The sequence below is a fragment of the Equus caballus genome, chromosome 20 (assembly GCF_041296265.1).
Source record: "Equus caballus isolate H_3958 breed thoroughbred chromosome 20, TB-T2T, whole genome shotgun sequence".
Lineage (NCBI taxonomy): Eukaryota > Metazoa > Chordata > Mammalia > Perissodactyla > Equidae > Equus > Equus caballus.
This window is the reverse complement of record NC_091703.1, coordinates 39,260,666-39,279,437: the sequence shown is the minus strand read 5'-3', so window position 1 is coordinate 39,279,437 and position 18,772 is coordinate 39,260,666. Positions and strand designations below refer to the sequence as shown.

The 18,772-nt window shown below is 39.6% G+C and overlaps 1 protein-coding gene across 1 annotated transcript in view; it reads left to right on the top strand.

The window, feature by feature from the left end:
- SRPK1 (SRSF protein kinase 1) overlaps positions 1-18,335 on the top strand; it is a 91,759-nt gene extending 73,424 nt beyond the window's left edge. The window contains 4 exon segments of the mRNA XM_023624823.2: positions 4,986-5,093; positions 10,423-10,492; positions 14,148-14,240; positions 15,845-18,335. Of these exon segments, the coding sequence (XP_023480591.2) occupies positions 4,986-5,093; positions 10,423-10,492; positions 14,148-14,240; positions 15,845-16,029 (456 nt within the window). The 3' untranslated portion in view covers positions 16,030-18,335.
- The last annotated feature ends 437 nt before the right edge of the window (positions 18,336-18,772 follow it).

Here is an 18,772-nt window from a genome sequence, read left to right as displayed (position 1 = left end):
GCTGCCTTTGTCCACTACAGACTTGTTAACACAGCTGTCAGAGTGATCTTAAATATAAGTCAGATCAAATATTCTCAAAACCCTGCATTGGCTTCCCTCAGAATGAATGCCAACGTCCTTACCATGTCCCACACACCACCAAGCAAAAAACACTTACTGTTCCTTCTGCCTGGAATTCTCTGTCCAGGATAATGTGTATACCTCACTCTCTCATTTTCTTCAAGTTCCTGTTCAGATATCATCTTATCAGGGAGATCTTCCCCTCAACACCTAACGTAAATAGCAAACCACCACTCTCTAAACGCTTACACCTTCATTATAGTCATTCATGTGTTTTATCTCTCTTCCTCTCCCCCCTCAATTTTTTTCCTCCACGCCACTCATCACAATCTGGTACTATGTATTTGATTGTTTAATATCCGTCTGCCTAGAATGTATGTCCCATCACAGCAGAGATTTTTTTGTTCACTGCTGTATCTACAGTACTTAGAATAGTGCCTGGTTACATAGGAGGTGCTCAATAAATATTTAAGTAAGTGAATTGTAGAGAAACATATTGGTTCTGTAACAGATATCACATTGTACAAACATGAAATGCTTGTCGGTTTTCTGCCCACACCGTGTTTCAATCTTTCATGCCTTTGTGTTTGAAACACCTTCCTCCATGCTTTCCTTGCCCTTTTCCTTTGGCACACTTATCTTTATTCTGGTACAATCTTCCCTGTCACTTTTACTACAACAGAATTAATCTCTCTCTCTTTTCTTCAACTATTACATGCATGTCTTTTTTCTTTTTTTAATGTCCCTCTATGCTAAAATGCCCTTTCGTTCTTTTCATCCATTCACTCATTCAGCAAACATAATGGCGCATACTCTGACCTGGGCACCAGGACACAGTGGTGAACTAGTCATGTGTGTCTTGCCCTCCTGGATCCTGGTCAAATCTCACATCTTGTTGGTCTCTTCAGCACAGCAGTATCTGATATTCAGTAATGGAATTTTACGTGGTTTTCAAATAGCTTGATTTTTTAAAGATATTATAGTTTTTCTTATCTGTTATGCCTGTATATAGGTTAGAGACAGTTGTGTAGATTTTGATTCAAAAATCTCTCCCCTTTCTTTGCCTATTTTTCACTCCCCACATAACAGTATTTACCTTCATATCACTAATAAATAACTTGGCTATGTCACTCCCAGTTCTTTTTTTCAATTTTAGGTATTATTTCTTCCTTCTGGAAAGTAGGACTCATTTATCACCACTGTACTCATTCCACAATCTTCCCAATTTAATATGATTTTTGGCTGGGTAATCTTTCCATGTTTCCATTAGTAGGACTCAAAGGTTATCCTCAGCTGAACTGATCATATATTGTGTTATGATTCCTTTTCCCTTTCTGCCTAACACTGTATTTTATTTGCTTAATCTCATTATACTACCTATCACTTAATTCAACCTACACTTCCACCCAGTGGTATAAATACATACATTTTAAATCATACAGATACTTTGGGTATTTTTTCAACTGCTTCCTAAAGAGCTCTATCCTGGACCCTGGAATTTTCTAAACTGTTCATCTATTGGAGTGCCCTATAGACCTGCTGCATTACTGCCTTTTGGGATTTCCTTTCATCGTCATCCTGGATTATTGTTTACTCTCTCATTATATCCCCTGTTTTCTGTCTCTCTGATCTGCTTTCTTGGTTTACTCCATTATTTTATTTTGTTTTGTTTGCAGTACGTACAACTTGTAGGAGCTTCCTAAGAAAGGGTGTGAGAGATGACGACATGGGGCAGAGGTTGTTTACATGTCTGATAATGTCTTTATTCTGCTTTCACACTCAGTTAACTGCATGTAAAGTTCTAGGTTGAAAATCATTTTCCCTCAGAATGTTTGTCATTGCTCCGTTGTCTTCTACTTTCCTGTCTTGTTGCTGCTAAAGACCACTGCCATTCTGATTCTTGATCTGCTGTGTGAAGACTTTCTCCCTCTGTGGATGTCTGTAGGATCATCATTTCACAGCAATATGCCTCACTAAATTTTCTTTCATCTGTATACATCCATGAGGGCTTGGTGTGCACTTACAGTATTGAAATGCTGGTTCTTTGGTTTTGACTCTTTCTTAATTTTTTTTTTTTTTAATTCTCTTCTTGGTCTCTATTCTCTAGCTCTGAAATCTTATTATTCAAATGTTAGACCTCCTATGAAGATCTCTCATTTTCTTACTTTTGTCTCTTATTTTCTATCATTTTCCTTTTGCTTTGTTTCTTGGAGATTTCTCAACTTTTTCTTATAAGCCTTATTTTTTCTTATTTCTATTATATTTTTATTTTTTAAGAGTTCTTTGGTTCTCTGATTATTCCTCAGAAGACAATGATTATTCTTCCATTTTTGACATTTTCTTCTTCCTATATGGTGTCTGTTTAGGATCACTAAAACAAAAGACTATCTGACCGTATGAATGGAAAGCTGTTTGGGAGCTCTGTGCCTGGGTGGTTCTTGTTGACTTAATCACTATAGAATGCTCTCTGGGCTGTGTAATTTCATCCTCAGATGTCAGGATCTTTGGGTCTTTCCTCTTGGATTGGTCATATTTCCCACAGAAGACTTATGGTCTTCCTCAAGTCTCCTACCCAGAGAGTAAATGCCTGGCTACTAGTGTTGTGGGAGCTGTGTTAAGCAAGAAAACTGAGGGTTCAACACATAGTTACATACAGTCACTTAATTTTGCTGTTTTTGGAATGGTACTCTCCCATCGAATGTGCGGGGTGTCCTCCAGAGATCCTGTTTTACCCATTGCAGAGAAAACCTCTAAGGGTCTGTCAGGGCAGAGAAGGGACTGTTGGACTGCATCATGCCCTGCGTTCTGGAGCTCTTTTTCTTTAAAAGATGTTTTAAAGCAGTATTCCTGTGTTGAGTCCCTACCCTTGCTCCTACTTCTGGAGAGACTGATACTACCAAGTCCTGAGCCTTTAGGAGAGGAGTACTGTGGGATACATATCACAGCTTCTCAGCTTTCACCAGTGGCTTATTATTCAGCTTTCTTGGATCCACTAAGATGTTTACCAGTGATCTCTCTGTTTTCCAACTTCTAAATTTTATTGCTCTGACTTCTTTGCCGTTCTCTGTCTTTGTCAGTGTATGCTTTAAAAATTAACGTTGGATTCTCTACTGAAGTGGACTTTCAGGAGTGAGTGGATATGCATCTGTATCCAATCCACTTTCTTTACTTTTGCTGATTCTTAACCTTATTTATCATTTACAGCATCCTTGTAAGGCAGTGCGGAGGCACAGTGAGTTAAGACGACTCCCTTAGACAACATGTCCATTTTTCTAAATGTATCACCTGCAGTACATTTCCAATTCAAGTTCAGTGCCTAAACCCGTTGTTTTTCTATAAAACCACTTCCCTCTCTAATTCTCATCATCTCCGTTTTTGTCAACAGATAGCCAATCTTTTAGGCCACTGCCACAAAGTTCCTACTGTCTCCCGCATCTAGCCACTGAATTTTTAAATTCTCCTCATTCTTTCTGTGAATGTCCTTGGGTTTAACTTCCCTCTCTTATCCACAGCCATTGTTCAGATTTTTACTACTAAGCCTAAATCTGGCCACCAACCAGAAGAAAACTACTGGAATGATGCTCCCAGGTGTCATATCAGTCTTCTTATAGCACACTGTCCTGTTCACCAGCGTGCAGCAGTGCTCTTGCCAGCCAGATGAAATCTCAACTCTTTAACCTAGCAGTTAGCTGTATTTGGCTTTAGCAGACATCTTTCTTTGCCTTTATTTGTGATGTTCCCTCTACCTGGAGTACTTTTTGCTCTTTTGGTCAAACTTAGTCCAGTACCCTTTGGTGCTCCAATCAATACTGGTTCACTATCTGAAGCTTTCCTTCACAAACGCCATTCCTTGTTTTTGAATTTCAGTAGGGTTAGAGAATTCTCTTCCACAACTTTCTTATACATATTTTAATATTATCCGCATTTTGTTTCCTGTGTATGACTTATTCTAAGCTTCTTTTTCCTGTATTTTTTTATTATGCAAAATTTCAAACCTCTACAAAAGTAAAGAGAATAGAATAATAAACTCTGCCATTTTACCAGTGTCACCTAGCAATGATGAACTCATTTGCTAGTCTGTTTTCACCTGTTTACCCACCCTGCCACCCACTCCAGATTGTTTTGAAGTATATCCCAGTCATCTTATTTTCATTCATAAATATGACTTTCTAAAAGATGATTCTTTTAGGTAACCATGACACCATTGTTACACCTAAAAATGTTGACAATTTACTAATGTCAAATATTCAGTCAGTTTGCCCAGTTATCTCGTAAAGTTTGTTTGCGACAAGATCCAAATAAAATCCATGAGTGCAGAATTGGGTACTGTGTCTCTTAAATTGCTTTTACTAGAGAGGTTTCCTCCCTTTTTTCCATACAATTTATGTGTTAAAGAAACTCCACTTGTTTTGCTGATTGCATCCCCGTGATACTTAACATGGTCTCTGTTTCCCCAAGATGCGTATTTGATTTTTCTGGAGGGGTGAGGGGGACAGAGGAGAATAAGGGCAAGAATTCTTTATAGGTGATGCTTTTAAGGTTCTTGAAACTTGAAACCTACATCTTTTATTTCCTTGTAATGAGCACATAGCAAGGAAAAGTTTTAATTAAACCTAAATTGGTGTCGTTTGTTTGTTGAAATACAATTTATTAACTTTAGACAAATGAACAATGTAATTTTTGTTTGGGGTAATAGTTTTCCATTTCTTAAAAAGCAAAAATAATTTGGACTAGACTGTGTGCAAAGCAAAGTCCTTTTGGGAGCTAATAGCATCAAAATGATACTTAAAAAATGAGCTAAAAGAAAACTTTGGTTAGGGGAACACTGGAGAATTTATTTTAATCTCTGTTATTAAGCAATCATGACTTGGTACATTTTAGAATAAATGAATTTTAAAATACTGTTTCCTTCTCCATTCACTCAGCACAAACATTTCACTGAAGATATTCAAACAAGGCAGTATCGCTCCTTGGAAGTTCTGATAGGATCTGGCTATAACACCCCTGCTGACATTTGGAGCACGGCATGCATGGTAATGGTTCCTCCCTGACCTTCACTTGCTATGTGGTAGTTAGCGTACCTTGCCCCGCTTGCTAATTTCAGAAGACCAGCAAATTAACAAACAGAAAAAGAATTTTTTTTGTGAATTATCATTGGCACTCTAAATCCTGTGTCTGGAGAAGTCTGAATTCAAAAGCTAGTTACAGGGGCCGGCCCGGTGGCACAATGGTTAAGTTCGAATGTTCTGCTTCAGCAGCCGGGATTCACCGGTTCAGATCCCGGGTGTGGAGATGGCACCGCTTGTCTAAGCCATGCTGTGGTAGGCGTCCCACATATAAAGTAGAGGAAGATGGGCACGGATGTTAGCTCAGGGCCTGTCTTCCTCAGCTAAAAGAGGAGGATTGGCGGCAGATGTTAGCTGAGGGCTAATCTGCCTTAAAAAAAAAAAAAAAAAGCTAGTTACAAACATCTGGCCTTTCATTTGGTTCCTTCCAAATTCCTGTAGGTGAAGGAACCAAATGTTTCTTCCAACAGATTGTTTGCTTAAAAATAACTGTTCTCAGGTGGTGTTGCCTTTCTGATTAGGAGGTTCCTGGTACCCTTGCCCTTTCAGCTATGCTCTGTTTTCAGATTCGGGAAACCCTGGAACCCACTTCATTCTATACAGGTCAGCAGTTCCTCAGACTCTGCACCTCGTAAGATGTGAGGCCCAGTCGTCTGTAGATTCATAAGTTGCTGCTTTGTCGCTGACAAGTAACTACTCGAGTAGTCAGATTTAGTTGATACTAAAAGATTTCCCACAAATAGCCTCATGTTGGAATGTGTTTATTATATTGTTTCCTGAAATGGAGTGTACTCTTCAATTTGTAATTGTGTGTTTATTGCTTATTTCTCTTCCACTACGTTATAAGTGCCACCCTGGCAGGAGTCATGTCTGTTATGTATAGCTAACTGTCTGATTCAGGGCTTGGCACCTTTTGAGTGGGTGTTTACAATGCAATTCTGGTGGTAACTACCAAGTTATTGCAGACTTCACAGGTTAAGGGCATAGTTTCCCACAAGACTGCCCTCACTTCAGATACCAGCCATAAGTTCTGGGGTCCGCAGGCCACCTGCAGATCTGACCAACTGGCTGCAAACTGGGGGGTTCCACTGTCCTTTCAGATTCAGTAATTTGCTAGAATGACTCACAAAACTCAGGAAAGTGCTAAATTGACTATTACAGTTTTGTTATGAAGGATACAAATCAGGACCAGCCAAAGGAAGACATGCATAGGGCAAGCCCTGAGAGGGTACCAAAGGTGAAACTTCTGTGTTCTTAGGACACGTCACTCTCCCAGCACATCAGTGTGTGTCACCAACCAGGGAGGTTCACCCAAGCTTCAGGTGCCCAGAGTTTTTATTGAGATACCACTACTTAGGCATGATTGATTTGAATCATTGGTCATATGGTTGAACTCAGTCTCTAGCCTCCTTCCCTGGAGGTTGGGAGGTCAGGATGATAACACGGGGCTCAAAGCCCCAACCCTGTAATCACACGGTTGGTCTTGTCCAACTTGGGGACATGTCCAGCCCCCATCTAGAAACTATCTAGGGGCCTACCATGAGTCACATTATTAGTGTAAACTTAAGTGTGGTCTGAGGGGCCTGCCATAAATGACAAAAGGCACTTTTATTACTTGGAAATTCCAAGGATTTAGAGGCTCCCTCCCAGGAAACAGGAACAAAGACCAAACAAATTCTTTATTATACAACAGTACTTGTTTGTGGACCATCAAATGAGTGAACAAAACCAGAAACATATTAAACTGTCATTTCATGTAATATTTAGTATTCACAACCAATTCTAGGAAGAACTTGAGAGAGAAAGAGAAAGACAGACTAGAAACCCCAACTTGTTTTAGGTGATAGATTTCTTCACACCCACATTCCTGAGAAACTTTGTCTTTCAAAGGTAATAGAGTTAAAACTATGTTGTTAATATGGCATGACCTTATAAATCATTCTGTTATGGCATATCAATGGTCCTTTAAGGTGGAGGACTATCTGAAATAAAATAAGGTTTAATACTATGTGCACAGGATGAAAGAACATTGGAATAAAGTCTGACTTCTTTCTTGCCATACTTTTTTGGTGAGGAAGATTGGCCCTGAGCTAACATCTGTGTTAATCTTCCTTTATTTATATGTGGGACGCCACCACAGCATGGCTTGATGAGCAGTGTGTAGGTCCAGGCCCAGGATTTGAACCCGCGAACACCAGGCCACTAAAGCAGAGCACATGAACTTCTATGCTACTGGGCCAGCCCCACTTGCCATACTTTAAAGCTTTGTATTTTGAGGAATTTGATTTGAATTGATTTGCTAGACAAAATAAGTGATAGAGATGCCACCAACTACAAAATGTAGCTAGTTTATGTATGGCATCTGATCATGTGATTCTTAGAGTGGGTTAATTCTTTGAGGTCAATAGGTCCTGCTAGCTATTTAACCTAATTTTTACAATGTCAGGCTTAAGAAGTAAGGCAAAAAGATAAAAGGAGAATTAACCTTGTCCCCTGTTTGGACCAGTTCACATGCAGAAATTTTCTTGACCAAGGAAGGGAAAGCACTATCTGATATGAGACGATAGCATGGAAACTTGAGCTCCATTTGTTCCCCCAGTTTCTCTCATTTTGCTGATAGATGTGAAAATGTTGCTTTAAATTTGACCATACTCAGAGAGTAAAAATAAGTCCTAGAATATCAAAAGTGCCTGACAGAAATCATCCTGCATCCAGTGCAATTAATTGATGGAAAGATTGGGACCCTTTCTGAGAGGTAACGAGATGAGTTGTGAGATTTGCCTACCACATTAGTGATTGGGACTACAAAGTTAGAAGGACAGTTATAAAAGGGAATGTTCCATGAAGAACATTGAAAATTAATAAAGAATAAATGTTTTTAAGTTCTCCAAACATTCTGTGGGTTTTGACAAATGTAATGACATGTATCCACCACTATAGTATACAGAATAGTTTCACTCGCCTGAAAATCCTCTGTGCTCTGCTGATTTATCCATCCCTCCCTCCCCTCACCCCTGGCACCACTCATCTTTTTACTGTCTCCACAGTTGTGCCTTTTCCCGAATGTCACATAGTTGGAATCATACAGTATGTAGCCTTTTCAGGTTGGCCTATTTCACTTCATGATACTCATTGAAGGTCCCTCCATATCTTTTCATGACTTGATAGTTTCTTTTTAGCACTGAGTAGTATTCCATTGTCTGGATGTACCGTCCCTCTGGCTTTTAGAGCTGGTTCTGTCTGTGTCTGTCAGCGAGCCCCTGACTGGCGTGGAACAGGCTCTTTGGTCAGCGTGAGACAAGCACAGGGTTGGGAATCCGCAGCCCGGGGTTCTGTAGGCCTGCGGTTCTCTCACCTGTAAAGGAAGGGCATTCAGCCAGGCATCCTGTAATCCAGAGCTTCCACTAATTTCCTGTTCTGATGTTGTTATCTTTGGATTTGGTTTGGTTTGGGTTTTTTTGCTGTCATCTTATTTGTAAAATTGTAACTATTAGCAACTACCTTATGTTCCAAAAATAAAGTTCTCTTGGAGAACTTTAAGTAACTAGGTGTAAGTTTCTAGGTGAAAAAACTTAGAAAATTTTAAAACTTTAGAAGGATTTCTGTATTTTTTAAACTTTACTTTCGTTATCTTGACTGAACTCCCACTATGAGACTTTGAAAAATTCAAGGACTAGTTTCAGAAGAGATGAACACGTTGTGATGGATAAGAATCACAGTTTGTCTCTGTCCTGCTTTGAGACGGTAAACCTCGGGACAGTTAGAGGGTGGAACAAGCACCCGCTATGTCACTGTGGCTCAGCTCCGTAAGGAACTACTGGAAAGCCCGGCAAGAAGCCACAGCATCCCTGACATTTTAGAGACAGTCCTGAAATTTCTGGTTTTGTGGCCTTACTCTGGGTGGTGGTACAGCCCGGGTAACACAGTTTTGAGAAAGGCAGTCCTGTTGTGGAACTGCAGAAACTGGCACTGGCGAGCCACTGAGACCTAAACCCTGGTCTAAACTCAGAGTGCCCCCGCCACATCCACCCCACAGTTCTTGAGGCCACTGGACTACCCAGTGCCATTGACCCAATCAGAATTGACCATGACTAGCACTTGACATCAATAAGGTCCTTTTTGAAACTGCTGTTATATTGGATTTTTTAATCCAATTTTAATCAGTTAAAACTAATATAGCCCCGTCAGTCAGGTGCTGTGTTTCCATACTGCTTGGCACTTATTCTAAAGGAAATGATTTTTCCAGACCCTGTCAAACACTGTTTACAAGAGATGTTCTTGTTGTAGGAGACATGGGCCTTTCTTTTCCTGGCTGTTGAATGCTAACCTGCCAGTCAGATAGCATATGAATGGCTACTGACTCCATTTACACTTAATCTTTTTCTGATTTTCTGCTCTATCTGGGACAGTTTAGAGAGTGCTTTCCAAAGGAAAGCTTAAAAATGTCCTTTATTGGGGCCGGGCCGCTGGGGTAGTGGCTAAGTTGGTGTGCTCTGCTTCAGCAGTCTGGGGTTTGCAGGTTCGGATCCCAGGCACAGACCTAGCACTGCTCGTCAAGCCACACTGTGGCACTGTCCTACATAAAATAGTGGAAGCTTGGCACAAGTGTTAGCTCAGGGCCAATCTTTCTCCCCAAAACCCCCCGGTACATAGTTGTATATTTTTAGTTATGGGTCCTTCTAGCTGTGGCATGTGGAACACCGCCCCAGCATGGCTTGATGAGGAGTGCCACATCCACACCCAGGATCCGAACCAGCAAAACCCTGGGCCGCCAAAGCAGAGCACACGAACTTAACCACTCGGCCATGGGGCTGGCGCCAAAAATGTACATTTTGCCAAACACTAAAGAGTCATAGATAGAGAAATGTCTGGAGTTTTTGGTTTTGATTTTGGGTACAGAATCTCAATTTCTAGCCATGTGAAATTATAACATAAGACCTGCTCTTCTCATGAATAATTTAACAACTTAGATTCACCATAATAGCCAGATGTGCCCCTCTCTGAGCAGAAAGAGAAACTCAAGAGAGGTGCATTGCTGATTTGGGAAGTGGGGGACGTGGACTAATCCACATGTTGATATTAACTGAGTTTTTGCTTTTTTCTTGCTTCATTTTATTAAGATACACAGTTGTAGAAGGAAAGCTCCTTAGGAATAATCTTAAAGATTTTTTTCTTAATGATCATCTGCAGGTTTTTCCAAGAAGAAAAATTACTTAATATTGAGCCCAATAGCAATAAGCTTCCCAAAGGCCTTCCCTTTTTTTGATGCTTTCATGTGCTTTCCTCTTTTTCTTAGGCCTTTGAACTGGCCACAGGCGACTATTTGTTTGAACCTCATTCAGGGGAAGAGTACACTCGAGATGAAGGTGAGTCCCCTTAGCCGAGGATGTCTGTGCATGGTTATTACACTCTCCACTGGTGGCTAACGTCATTTGTTAGTACTGAAGAACCTTAGTCTTTTAGTGTGCTACATATATATAAATCCCAGAAAAGACAGAAATATAAGATGTTTTATATTAGTTATTAGATATAATAGATGCTTTATAATAGATATTAAAGAACTCTATATAAGGATTAGAGACAAGGCCACAACTGGTAAAACTACAACTTGTATTTGCCCCATGATTTCTTCTAAAACATGTAGTTGTCTTCCTTTCTATATGAATCAGTGATTCATTCTTTACCCAGTGTGGATCTACCTGTTTAACAAGTTGTTGCTCACTTATGCCTCCAACTGTATTTGGAAGTCAATAATTTTCATATACAAACACACTGCTTGAATGCAGAGACTACCTGTCTATATAAATTCTGCAACATTTAGCATTCTTTTTTCCTCTTTCTGAAAATTAAAGCTATATTTTTTTCTTTTTTAATGATACGTTTAGAATCCATTTTAAAACAAAATATTGCTGATTTACTTTTGTGATACCAGTGGGAAAAACCCAAGCTATCAGTTGCCCCATCTGAGGGGCTGTGGAAGCAGACAAGTGAATGTGTGATTTTTGTCTGTCATGGTGTCATCCACATAATTAGATGAGGTGATAATGTGAATGAAAAAACTGTTAAAGAAATGTTTTCCTTTCTTTATTATACAGATTAGGCAGCTTTTGTTTTCAGGCTTAGTGGGGGTTACTTTGAGACAGTATTGGCAATATACCCTCCCCATATGGAAAATATGTCCTTTAATTTCTGTGCTTTCCTCACTTCTTTGGGAAATCGGGCTTTGTGCTCTGTAAAACCAAGAATGCTCTCTAGTTCTCAAACCGTGGTCCCCTGGGATATTAATAGGCAGTATTAGTAGGTCCTGCTGATGTTCCTAGCAAGAACTGTTTGGAAAATTCTATGCTAACTAATTCCCATAGCCAAATGCCTATTTTAGTAGGTGCAGTTTGGACATGTTTTCTATACTATATTAAACACCTTGTAAGAATATACTGTAATTACAGCTGAGGTACACACTTGATTTTCCATGTTCTCTGCTTGCTTTTTACCTAGGGTTATAAGTCTGGGGCTATAGACTTATATTGTTTTAGAAATGCCCTACTATATCTGTTTGGGAGGATAATTAATGTCTCTTTACTTCTTGAGACTCTCTATAAATAGTGTTTGGTACAGAACACATATAATGGCTAGAACTATATTGTGTAGGAATTTATGCTACCAGACCTGAAAATTGAAATGTATGTGAAAAGTCCCAAGCAGAGAGCCGTCTACCCTAAATATTTAGATCCTGATGTATCCCCTCCTCTACTAGTCAATGCTAATGGTCCTTCAGTGGAACCTAAAACCACTGCAGTTGGGCCCGTAAGAGGAGAAAAGGCAAACCCTTCTCCCCTGGCTAGTGTGCGTATACCTTGTTAAAAGTCATGGTAGGACTGGGGCCCACGTAGCATGTCCTCTGTTAGTGTTGACATTCCACAGCCCAAATCAGACTAAATACATGATAATTTTCCCTATCAAGTATGTCAATCCTATGATTAGTTGATAAGCCAGAGATAGGTTGCTGGAATTAAATGTAAAATAACAATTTCAAGGGGAAAATAATTCCTTGGTACAGAAAAAATATTAAGAGAACCAATAATTCACTTGGAAGTTTACAATAAGATAAACTCATTTGTAGTTAATTTACACAGATTTATAATTAACTTATGCAAAGACATTTGCAGGTCCAGCGTAAAATCAGCAGAAATTTGTTGGCAGCTAAGTACTTGTTACCAAACCATAAATTGTGAGAAACTGCCCAAAAGTTATAGTGAATTCATGAATGGAAAAGCCCTTTGAAAATGACAGCACTTAGTCCTTTACATGAGAAATAGATAAGACCTGAAGCCTTCACAAATTCCCAGATATACGGATGTCTCGAGTGTATTATTCCCCTATAAGATACATTATTAGAAGTTTTTAAGTGATTCCTTTTGACCTTGATGATTCTATAACTGCAGGATTGCTGTCATTTATAAAACTCTTGTGGCTAGGAGCCATCACTTTTTAAAACTTCTTCATATTCTTAGAGTGAAGTAAGTGTAAATGCTGGCTGGTCCCAAGCTCACCTCCTGAGGACAGACTGCACACCTCTCTGGCAGTGCTCACAGTCCATGTTCATGCTGTGACAGCTACAAGGCACTGTAGACTTGGACATTCTAGTGGCCTACAGATAGTCAAGTAGCTGTACCTTGACGTTTTTGTGTTAGTTTTTACGTGAAAAATGTGATTTATTAAAAAAAAAAAAAACCAGCAACTCTAGACTGGACATAATAAGATGTAGGTTTTCATTTGAGTTCCAGCTCCTATTAGCCCTGTAGCTTCAAGTAGGCCATTTATTTTCTCATCTTTAAAATGAGGTAGTAATGGGGCGACCCCAGGGCACAGTGGTTAAGTTCACACATTCCACTTCAGCAGCCCGGTGTTCACCAGTTCAGATCCCGGGTGCGGACCTACGGACCGCTTGGCAAGCCATGCTGTGGCAGGTGTCCCACATATAAAGTAGAGAAAGATGGGCACGGATGTTAGCTCAGGGCCAGTCTTCCTCAGCAAAAAGTGGAGGATTGGCGGCAGATGTTAGCTCAGGGCTAATCTTCCTCAAAAACAAATAAAATAGAATAAAATAAAATGGGGTGTTAATCTTTGGCCTGTTTTACAGGGTGATTGTAAAGTCAGATAATCTATGTGAGTGCTTTAATTGTCATGAACATTCTTATTCTTAGATAAAGTGATATTATCGATGCTTGAAACCCAGAGCAGTAATATAAATAAATAACAGTTCTAGAATGTCTAAAGCATATTGGTACAGTTTTTTACGTTACCTAACAAACCTCATTGAACCTAGATATATAGACATATAAATATATAAATTTTTATATATATAATATATATATATAAAATATATAAATTATATAGATATATAAAGATGTAGATAACCCTCCAAACTCCAGAATTTGGCTCGCCAGCTACTATCAGGTAACCAACAACCTGAAATAGTTCTTGGCCTTCCCAGTCTCCCCTTGAGTTTCCTTGGTTTTATTTGTGCTTACCTTTAAACAGCTAGTCCTTGAAAAAGCTATTTGTAGAAAAACCTCTTTTGCAGCTTATCCTTGATCCTGTTCTTCTTACCCTTCTATTTTAGACCACATTGCGCACATTATAGAGCTGATAGGCAGAATTCCAAGACGCTTTGCCCTCAGTGGGAAATATTCACAGGACTTCTTCAATCGCAGAGGTAGTATTGTTAACATGAGTTTTCATCTAGGCCCAGGGATGCAACTTCAGGAAGCAGAGCATTCACACCAAGATTGTTTTTTAATGATCACTCAAGTCCCACTGGCGTGGGCACCTGATTTTTTGTGGTTTTCTGGATTCTCCATTAGATGGATAGAGTCCTCTTCTTCCCATTTAGGACAGAAAGCAAGCCTGAAATGCTTTGTGAAAAGGTGTGCATGCTACTCTTTCTGCCAATGTCTAGAACTGCATTTGTTACTCCTGTTATGTGTGTCTTTTTCCCCCTGAAATGTTTGAAACATGCAGATCACATTGCACTGATCATAGAACTCCTGGGGAAGGTGCCTCGCAAGCTCATTGTGGCAGGAAAATATTCCAAGGAATTTTTCACCAAAAAAGGTAAAATCAACCTTTCACCAAAAAGGTTTGTTCCAGACATTAAGAGAGCAAAAGGTTTAAAAATGAAGAGGTAAGTACAGCTGGGTACATGTTCCCAACCTACAGAAGGATGTGCTGCCTTGAATGTTGGGTCGTGCCTTAGCAGAGAGGTGAAATAGTGTGGCTGTGAGCAGAGGCTGGAGCCAGTCTGTCTGGGTGGGAATCCCGCTGCTCTACTAGTTATGTGGACTTTGACACAGCCTCTGTTTACTGATTTCTAAGTGGGGATGATAATAGTGTTTATTTCATATTAAATTAGTTACTTATGTGTATACTACCTGGCACTATTGGTTAATTATTTCTACCACAGCACTTGTAAAAAATGGTCAAATTTTTGCTAGCATCTGGTCTAAGAACTGCCTCCTGATGGGCAGGTAATTTAGTGTAAGCTTCTTAAGGGCAGGCCTACATCTTACTCATCCTGTTAGCCCAGTGACACCTAACACATCGCTTAAACACATCAGTCATATGAACTGACTTTACCCTGTACAGTTTCATAAGTTTACGTTATCATTTATTAGTGAAGGAAACAAAGATAAAACTGTCACCTCAAATTTTTGACTTGATAATATATGTTGCCATGTTTAAATATGTATTTCTTATGCATTTCAACTAAAATTTAAAAGCTGGAATGGGAAAACCTGACCTAGAAGGGGCTAGAAAACTATCTGGCCTTTTTTTCCCTTTTTCCTCAACCTCTACACTCATGCTGAGAAAAATCATTTTTCTCAACACTTGACAGCAAGCATCCTCAGAAACATTTCTTAATATTTCTCTTTTGGGCAGGAAAATGGTGAAATGCTTCCTAAGTCTTCCTCTTTGTGTGCAAAGTCAGATTAATGGCATGTATAGTATGCAAAGTAGGTTATTAAATAGGCATTCACTGCCTACAGAAGAGACTTCAAATAATTGTCATATAAGAAAAATGTTAAAGCAGCATTTACTTTAATAAGCCACTGATAATTGACTATCTTTTTAAAAAGTTGTCACTTCAAAGAAGCAAAAATTAGATCGGTGTTTGAGAATAGTACAGTGTGATGCAGCTGTATCTGAAAGCTGTATAGGGTTTGTTCTTTTAGTTTTGTTGCTTTTATACATATTTTGACATGGTTTTAGCTTTTTATTTTTAAATTGCTGCCTCATTTTGAAGCAACGTTTACTAGACTATCGAGCCAAAAAAAAGTACAAGCAAATTGGTCTTGATGTGTGGTGATAAACTGCCTCTGAACACCACATGAGACCATGTTCTGTATAGAGGCATTTAATCTTCATTTTAGTGAATACCTAGTTCCTGATAGGCCTACCCAGTTTGACTGGGACAAAGAAATCCTGGAATGAGGGAGCAAACAAATGATCTTAAATTTTTAGGCCCCCATGAGAAATGGAGACACATCTTTCCAAAGAACGCATTCAAGAAGAGAGGTGCTTTGTAAATGGAGAATGATTAGATTCTGATGGCAAAATTTGATTCTTTGTAGACTACATGGATTAGTTCCTGATTTCCACAGAAGGACCTCGTCACTCGGCAGTGTTGGTCAGTTTGTCTTGTGCTGTCTTTACCGCAGGTGACCTGAAACACATCACGAAGCTGAAACCCTGGGGCCTCTTTGAGGTTCTGGTGGAGAAGTACGAGTGGTCTCAGGAAGAAGCAGCTGGCTTCACGGATTTCTTACTGCCCATGTTGGAGCTGATTCCCGAGAAGAGAGCCACTGCCGCCGATTGTCTCCGGCACCCTTGGCTCAACTCCTAAGCCCCAGCCCAGCACTGCAGCAGAGCTCACACGCTCACCCTCCTCCCTCCCCTTCAAGCATCTCCCTCTTCCCTTTTCAGGATGAAGCTCTTCTTTCAGGGGTTTCTAGATTTTTTTTTTTTTTAATCCAACATGTTCCTTTGGGTTTGCTTACTTGACCCTGTGGAGATCCCCCACAGCCACTGGGCATCCTAGGTGAATTTGGCCTTGATTGGGCTCTGCCAAAGACTAATGGACTAAAATGTGAAACAGCCTCTCGCCTTGTACCCTTGTCTTTCTGCTAGGACATCCTTTAAATTATAAGCATCCTTTTTAAAAAGAGCTACGAAGATGTATGAGCTCATCCTTTTATTCACTGACTCTAAGAGTCAAATTTTTTAGTGCATATTCTATTGCCAGCATAGGGATGAGAAGGGGAAGGGTGTTACTTCTGTGTACAGCAGAGACATTATTAAACTTGCTGTGTCCAGGCTGCATCATCATCCTGGATTTTTTCTGTTGTCCCCTATGTTCACATTTTTTCCTACAACTTTTAAGCTACTATCTTTTTTAGATGAGTTGTATAAATACCAAATTTGAGTACCATTGTATCACTGTTCAAAGCACTGTCAAATTCCTTTCATCCTTTAATAACTCTAAGATCCTTGAATCTTCAGTCTGATTTTTGCTGGAAACAAAAACGGAACCATTGACTAGTAATTTCTTCAGAAGCACAGATGTTCTGCAAACAGTCCTTTCCTATGTGTCTTCTGTTACCCTAACAGCAGAGTTATTTTGATTGGCTGTTTGTTTAGTTTCTTTGTTTTTAATCCCCGGCTGGCACTTTACTCATTGCAGTTGAGTTTATTGCCCCATTACTAAAGAACTCAGGATGACCCTGGAAAGGAGATCTGGGTTTCAGAGATTTCCCATCGAGAAGAAAATGTCCTAGAGTTCTTGATTCTTTTCCAAACAGTCCCCTACTTTTATTTACAGCTTTCTCTTTACCTTGTCCAAAGTTTAGCCTTGAAGCAGTTTCCCTCTGTGGCTTTGCCTTTCTCATATTCTCAGAGGCTTCAAGTTTTAATGAAATCCCAGGATCCAAGAACCAAGGGGAGGGGTGGGATGGCACTTTTTCTCATTCTTGTTTATTTTGAGGGGTCTTTTTTTTTTTTTTTTTGGTTGGTTTAAGATTAGCCATTCTCTGCTGCTATTTCTTTATATAATGTAAGTTTTTAACTGCAATTTTGAGATGATTGAGATTTACTTGAGGCTTTTTTTTTTTTTTTTAATGAGAAACGGCTTTGTGAATCTTATTTTAGGATGAGCCTCTCCTAGACTTGCGCTAGACATTACATATTCCTTGGGTCATACTGAAAAGCAAAAAAGGGGCAGAATTGGGGTCACAGCCACTTGTTCAGCATGGACCAAGTGGGCCTTGGGGATTACCGCATTCTCCGGGAGCAGCTACAGGACTCTGATTAACAGAAAGCCAAGGAGATGCAACTTGAGGCTCTACTAGCAAAGCTACAGATAAGACCCATGGGTAGCCAACTTTCTCTTCGAGGGACTGGAATCTAGATTCTGACATTTGTCCACCAACAATGGCAAAGGAAAAAGTGGTGCAAGTATGCCATCCATTTAACTCATAAGCATATTACCCTGAGTAACTATGGCCAGCCATTCATCGGATCCTTGATTGGGTAGTCCTGAAATCAGACATGTTCCTGTAGAAAGAATTTTAAGTGAGGCTCTCTATGCACCTATCAAGAATAAAGAGAAAAGATTGTATCAAACAACGGCAGGGAAAATCCTTCAGCAATTCTGATCCACTTTGGGTTTTCAACGATATGTACATCTAAAGCAATAGCAGACTAGAACTGAATTCTTTGCTACACTATAAAATCACAATTGTGGAATTACAAGAGTTCTGGTGATAGTAATGTGAAATAACCAAAACACACACACATACAAATAGAAGGCCCCACTTTAACAATTGATATGACAAGAAATTTTAATGAGAGAACCTATAACTTCATTTTGGAAATGTTTCCCCACCAAATAAGGGCTTGTCCTCCTATCATTTAAGGAGCCAGATGAATTAGAAGCCGTAGAAGGAGGCAGCTGTAGAATTTGATCTTCCAAGTACCCCCGTACATGTACTGAATTCAATCATAATGCTGTCAAATTGCTCTGATCTCACGAAAGGATTTCTATTTGCTGTCGGTTAAAAATAAAACCCCAAATACATTTTTATTCTTTCTACTGGGTGCATTGTCTGTTTTCTTTGTAAATGTAGTACAATAAACAAATTATTTAATAACTTACATGTTTCCAGAAGCTTTCTGTTCATTTTTTGCCCAAGTTAGTCTGATCCAGCCTTCAGAATGGAGGAAAGGATTGGTTGAGTTTTCTTCTTGAACTTCAGCAGGCGATGAACTGTACAACTGAACGCATGCCATTTTGTGGGGTTTGTAGTTTTGCTTCTACCTTTAAATTGGGGTGGGGGAGAGTTAACAAAGTACATTTTGGAAAATTCTAAGAAAATTGTTATGCCCTACATCTGATAGCATTTTCCCAGGATACTTGCGTTGTATTTTTTCCCTCAGATTACAATCGCAGTGTATGCAAAATGCCAAAGATCTGTGAACGCTGACTGAGGCGCTGGCATGAACACTGCTGTACACAGGTTTGCATACACTTGTCTGATTCACTCCTTAGGGTGAATACCTGGGCCAGAGAGGAAGCACGTTTTTAAGGCTTT